This window comes from Tyto alba, unplaced genomic scaffold (genome assembly GCF_018691265.1).
Source record: "Tyto alba isolate M040663 unplaced genomic scaffold, T.alba_DEE_v4.0 Super-Scaffold_30, whole genome shotgun sequence".
In the NCBI taxonomy this organism is placed as follows: Eukaryota; Metazoa; Chordata; class Aves; order Strigiformes; family Tytonidae; genus Tyto; species Tyto alba.
Window position 1 is genome coordinate 2,494,035 of NW_024881305.1, and position 6,726 is coordinate 2,500,760.

At 45.4% G+C, this 6,726-nt stretch overlaps 1 protein-coding gene across 1 annotated transcript; it reads left to right on the top strand.

The window, feature by feature from the left end:
• Positions 1 to 767: 767 nt before the first annotated feature.
• Positions 768 to 6,726, top strand: SRSF3 (serine and arginine rich splicing factor 3). The gene is made up of 6 exons (XM_032988928.2): positions 768 to 878; positions 1,679 to 1,886; positions 2,377 to 2,511; positions 4,699 to 4,737; positions 5,521 to 5,607; positions 5,871 to 6,726. The coding sequence occupies exons 2-6, from the start codon at positions 1,681 to 1,683 to the stop codon at positions 5,896 to 5,898; spliced, it is 495 nt and encodes a 164-aa protein (XP_032844819.1). The 5' UTR covers positions 768 to 878; positions 1,679 to 1,680; the 3' UTR covers positions 5,899 to 6,726.

Below are 6,726 nucleotides of genomic sequence, written 5' to 3' on the forward strand. Positions count from 1 at the left end.
GGGTTTCTCACGTTACCTGATAACGTGAAACAAGGTTTGTTATCTAAGGCAACCCCTCTGGAGAAAGTTATTTTTTTAACTTGTGTTAAAATTCATGTTATATGTCCTAGTTAAATGAATGAGAGTTTAGAAAAACATGTCAGCACCACTAACAATGCCCTCTGTAACTGAAATTCCTCAGTTCAAAACCTCATCTTTTATTGAGTGCTGAAGAAAAATCACTTCCCTCTTTTGTGCCTCAGTAGGCAGAAGCCCGGATATAAAATTTACCAAAAACTATAGGTTAACACCGTTTTGCTCAACACATTTATTTAAAACCCCTGCCCACTGGAAGAAACGACTTCTAGCGAATCGAAGCTGTCATAGGTGTAAAACCCTAATGACGGGGAGAGGATGCTTAAAAAACACGGCCTGAACGTATCCCACCGGGTCAGAGACAGACACAAGAAAAGAAAACCTTCTTTTTCCTTGTAGCTAGCAAAGCAGCCTCTCTGGGTGCGTTGCCGTTTCCTGATTTCAGGGAGTTGACGTCTCCCCTCGAGAATCGGTTTCTAAGGCGGAATTTCGGGCGGGAGGCGGGGCAGGTCCCGGCTTGCGGAGCCCCCTCAGCGCTCCCGCCGCGGGCGGGAGGAGGAGCCCGCCCGCCGCCGGTCGGGGCCGCGCGGATGAGGCGAGCTGTCAATCAGCGGGAACGGCGCCCTCTGATTTGCTGCCTGGTGGCGTCACGTGGGAGGGCTGCCCGTATATAAAGGCGGGCGGGGTAGCCACCCGCCGCCATTTTGTCCAGTGAGGAAAAGCAGAGCGGGAGTCTCGTTGAGGGTCGAGTCGACTACGAATTTAGCGCGGGCTCCCTTCGCGCGCCCTCCCTCTTAGCATCGGTGAGGATCTTCACCTCGGAAGGCGGGGGGGAGGCGGCACCCGCGGTCTCGGTCCCCGGCAGGGCGGATGGAAGCGGTGGGGCCCGGTGGCGGCAAACAAAGAGCAGCCGCCATTTTGTAAAGCTGGGCCGCGGGCGGCGGCTGCCGCTGCGCTGAGGAAAACCGGGCTGGGAGAAGGCGGGTAGGCCACGGATTGCCTTGAAGAGCCCGCTCGCCGCCGTTTCTCTGCGGCTGTGGCCAGTGAGGCGAGGTGCGGCTGGGCGGGCGGTGCCGTGGGGGTGGTGTGGCGCCTTTTCCCGCCCGCTCAAGGGGGAGCGCTGGTCCCTCATGCAGCGCCGAGGAGTTGCTCTGGACGGATTCTCCGAGTGCTCCTGGCGTGGCTTCCGCCGGAGATGGCGCTATTTCTTCCCCCCCCGGCGTGTGCAGCTTCTCCCCAGTCCCGCTCCGAGAACAATGGAGCCCTTGGCCGCCGCCGCGCTCCCCCTGCAGGCCCGGCCCCCGGGGCAGGGGAGAGGGGCGCAGAGAAACATCCCCAATTCACAGTTGGGGGCCTCAAAAGTAAACGAAATTCCCTGACGTAGTGAATATTTATCACGTGTCTGAGAGTAGATTTCTGTTCGGTTTTAAACATTCTCTGCCCCGTCGCCCCTTCCACACAGGTTAATGTTTCTGTCATGTCAGATCATGCCACTGTTGAAGGTTGAAGTTTCTGGGAAAAGCAACCAACAGAATTCCCTTATAAGTGAATAAACACTTGTTGTCTGTTAAGTATACATGAGCTTTTTTTTTTTATGTCCTAGCAATGCATCGTGACTCTTGTCCGCTGGACTGCAAGGTTTATGTGGGTAACCTTGGCAACAATGGCAACAAAACTGAATTAGAGCGAGCTTTCGGCTACTATGGACCACTGCGCAGTGTATGGGTGGCAAGAAATCCTCCTGGGTTTGCCTTTGTGGAATTTGAAGATCCACGAGATGCAGCTGATGCAGTAAGAGAACTAGATGGAAGGTAAAATGTGCTTCTTGTGTGTTTGGCTTGCCTGGTGAAAATAAGAGAAATTGTGGGTAGTGATGCAGTTCAAATTGGGAAGCTTCGACTGGCAAAACAGAGAACTTGATGCTTCTTATGCAGTATTTATTTGTACAGTGATGTAAGGGTAGCCTTTTGTAATAGTGCAGGAATAGCACTGGGACAGTTAATTTTACATTTTAGAGTTAGACATGACTTGGACCTCTTGGTGCGCATTATTTAAATTCAAGATGGTGTTACTATAAAGAGGCAAAATTTACCAGGGAGACTCTCCTTGGTTCTTTCTCTGCCCACAATAATAGCGTGGCAAGCTTTCAGAAGTGGCCAAACCTTTTGTCTGTCATGCTGGAATCTGCTTTTCTTGACTAAATGTGTGTAGACAGAATGTTCTTCGCCTTGTTTATTCTGTTTTCTTAGTTCCAAGACTTGCCCCTGGAAATGCTAACTACTGTCCATCTCTTTTTCCCAGAACCCTCTGTGGGTGTCGTGTCAGAGTGGAGCTTTCCAATGGTGAGAAACGGAGTCGGAACCGTGGGCCACCCCCATCCTGGGGCAGGCGTCCTCGAGATGACTATCGCAGAAGAAGTCCTCCTCCTCGTCGCAGGTACCCTAGGTCAAAGTACACTCCTAGAGCTGTTGGCACTGTTACCACTTAGCATCCTAGAAGCAGGCTTTTTAAAAGCATGTTGATGGATAACATTCATCTATCTGATCACAATTTGGAGATGGCAAATGCTAAAAAAAAAAAAAAAAAAAACCCAAACCCCACAAAATCGAGGTGAACTTAAGTTGTGTTGAATGTTGGCTTTTGTCCTTAGGTCACTGTGCAAGTTGGTAGTCAGCGCCCTCTATCCTGGACTTACCCTCGTTCCTCCTAAAATCTGCTCATCTTCTAGTCACACTTTGCCTTTCTTCCCCATACTTCAACTTAGGCTGTTCCTTTCCTTTATTCCATAATGGCAAAACATGACATACAGCAGCTTAGCATTTCCATACAGATGTGTTTCTCCGCTTTGTTTGCACAATTTAAATATTTTTCCAAGTAGGCAGCTGTTTAATAATAGATCAAGTAACAGTTGCTCTAAACATCTAGTATCTTTACACTTTAGTTTTAGTTTGGAATTAAAACATCGTGTGACGGTTCTGTCACTTGAGGTTTGCGAATGCAGCTCTAAAATATAGCAGGATTTTTGGTAACTGACACGTTCTTGGACCCAGACTAGCTTGTCTGGTGCTTTAAGTCTGCAACGTGGTTTTTGCAGGACTGAATTTACCTGTTGCAGGTGAGTGAAGTCCTCACGAGTCAGGGTTTCAAGCTTACCCTTTTGCTGTTGAAAAATAACACAGTAGGAGTATTTGTTAGCTAATAGATGGTTGTACTGATGGCTTGTTTTTCATTTTTTTTATGCTTTTTGGTCCATCTATTAATAAAAATGAACCCGTTACAGAGTCACCATCATGTCTCTTCTCACCACCCTCTGAGTCTGCATTAGCCAGTCAACTAGCCCTTTCAGCGTCATGTGACCAGCGCGCCCCATGCAGCTTGGCTGGTGTCGTTTCACATGACCCAGGCATGGCCAGTCGTCAGGTTGCACCGCCCTTTGGTTCCCGAGCATGCTGTTTTCTCTCAGCCTTCTCTCCAACCTTAACCAAATCGGCAGCAGCCACCTCGACCGCCCACACATTCCCGGCCAATCAGCTCAGCTGTTTATTTACCAAATGTCTTCACAACAACTACAGCAGCAGCCTTCGGCTAACAAAAAAGCAGGAAAAATCCACAACACCCCCTTCGCCAACCAACTAAATACAACGCAACATCTGGCAAAACCTTTTCAGCAAATTCTTCTTGGCAGTCAGTCCGGCAGCCTCACCTCACCATTTCTAGCTTGTTGAAACCAAAAACTAGTAAGTTTTTCCTGCTTATACAGTTTACTGCTGGTTAAAATAAGGAGTAAGCGGCTTATAAGTAATTACTTTTCTCAATCAAAGGCTGGCTGTGCATAATTGAGTGGTAACGTACATATGTTGCTTGAGAAAACTTTTAAGGGTGATATGGAAGCTCTTACACTGTGAATAACGTAAAAACCAGTATATTTGCATGTGAGATGCCAAACTAAATTTTTAATAAAGCTCTAACAAACTTAGCTTTTCCTTGCCAGAAAAATCCTATCACCTTTAAATGGTTTTACTAACAGTTTTCAAAACTTAAAACAATTACTTTTTGGGATGAACTGGGCCGAGCTAAGGTTTTTTTTTTTATTATTATTATTTTTTAAGAAAATAGTCTAAACACACTCTATGGCATTAAAAATTACAATCACAAATATGCAGTTCTAATGTAGCACTTAATGGCATTATCAATATTTACACTGAGCGCATTTTCACTTTTTTTCCACTTGGTATCTCTTATGTCTTGTTATGGACCTTTTTGGCTTGCATGGGTTCCAAAACATTCGGTCTGTGCTATTTTTTTTTTTTTTTTTGGAACCACTTGTGGGACTTTGGTGTGGTGTTCTGGGCAGTGTATTTAGTTGAAATGGAAAGTGTTGCATTGGACAACTCTGCTATGAAGCATTCTTAGTTAAAGTGAATTCGTGGTTGGAAACGTGCTGTTCACACTGAGCTTTGTTTTACTGCCTAATCTTTCCATGCCTTTTACTGGATGATGGATGCCAGTTATTCTTGGCACGTCCCCTGGGCCCAACAGTGAGTTTGACAAGTTGGGAAATGCCTCACCCCATTAATGCTAAAAGAGTTGATAAAAAGCCTCACATTTTTTTTCTGGTTCTAGATCACCACGAAGGAGAAGCTTTTCTCGAAGCCGCAGCAGGTATGCATCAAGTTAATTACAGCATGGACCATTTTGTCTGGGAGGCTTAAAAAGAAACAAATCAAAGCGGCATAATGTTTGGGCTGTATGCATTAACAGACTCCAGGGGAGGCGTTGTGACTAGGTAAAAGGGAGAAAAGGGTTTGCTGCTGTCATATTGCTTGCCTGGGGTTAATACATTTTACACAGCAAATTTGAGATTCCAGGGTTAGCAGTTGAAGGGTGTCAAGAATGGCAGTAATTAGTTCTGTCCTGCAGCTGTCCAAGGTTCCTGCCTGTTTTTCCCAAAGTTTCTCTGTTAATGTGCTGTTCTCCTCCAGATCCTCTGAGCCACAAGTACAGGGGATAGGAAACATAATGAGCACGTTCTGTTGCACGCTGCAGAGCGTTGGGTGGTAGCAACGCAGCGGTTAGCTGTGGTTTTGCAAGAGCTTGGAAGCTTCCAGAGCTCACGTGCAATTTTGACATGGTTGTAGCACAGGGTGCTGCACTGCAGTACAGGGCGCGTATGTCCATGTGGACACGCCGTGTTGGCTGAGACACTGACTGAAACTGCTGCAAAAGAATAGATGCCTGTTTACAGCACAACTTGGGTTGTATGGCTTGAGCTGATTATTCTTACCTGAAAAAAAAAGACTAATAGCATAATCTTTTAACAGGCTTCATCTGGTTGAATAGGGAAAAACTTTTAACTGGCTGAAGGGAAGCTTTTCAGATAGCCTGGTTCACCTAATTCAGCTTTGCTTTGATGCTATAATCACCTTGCATTGTAATCTCTAACAGGTCCCTCTCCAGAGACAGAAGAAGAGAGAGATCACTCTCACGGGAGAGAAATCACAAGCCTTCTCGTTCCTTTTCCAGGTCTCGCAGGTAGGATGAGTCTCTTCGTGGTTACGCTTTTTGACTAAATCTGTAAAAATTGTCTTCATGCCTTGGTAATACTGAAGAAAGTTAGGGTGGAGAATCATCTGTACTGTCTTACGGGGTTCTTCGCTTTGAAGAATTAAATACTCAGTTTTATTAAATGATCGGTATTCTTAAAATGCTTAAATACAATCTGCTAATAGGGCTGGGGGGTTTAAAGTGAAACCTGCTCTTGGCACCTGGATACTAACATGTTTTTTCTTCTTCAGTCGCTCCAGGTCAAATGAGAGGAAATAGGACTATGAGCAGGAGCTGTGTACAGGAAGTTGTTAGATCTGAGGACAGGAGGAGTATGTACAGAACATTGTTTTGTTTTGAAACTTCATAAAGCTTGGTGCATTTTTAAAATGTTTTAGCTGTTGAACTTGCTTTGTTCCTTGTATCTTGTAACAGGTGGCAAATGTAAAGATGTGAATCTGTATATGGTTCTGAGCAGATCATATGATTTGTAATATTAATCGCTTTACAATGTACCATTATGCATAATTGTTTGTGTTGAATGGTAAGCAGTTTGTCTTGCATAGATAGAAGAATATGTCTGGTCTTGACATGCTGGGGTCTGTTTTGCTGGGATTCGGCTTTCGGCAGGCAGCGCGCAATGAAGGAGTGTTCATTGTGGAAGCGTGGCTGTGGGCGCTGTGCGGAGCGAGGTGTAGATGCTTCACAGCCCAGTTCTTGGAATAGTCAGGGACGTGGAGCCGGTGGCATGAGAAGGGAATGACTGAGCTGCAGTTGCATCCAGAGCTCTAGTTCTGACTTCCACTACCTGGAACCGAGCTACTTTATATTATGTGAAATATAAATTTTTAGCAGTAGGGTCAGTTAATTTTGTACTTCATGTGACTAGAGTACTTCTTAAATAGATGATTGTTGGTTGACCATCTATTCCAGAACCTCTGAATAGACCAAATACACAGCAGAACTGACAACTGGAGTGGGTGTGTTGAGTGTGTAATGGTACATCGTAAAAGATATGAATTAAACATTTCTTTACTGTACAAGACTTTTCATGTCACTTGTAAAATGTCTTTTGTGAGATCCTTGGGATTAAAGTTTTGGTTACAA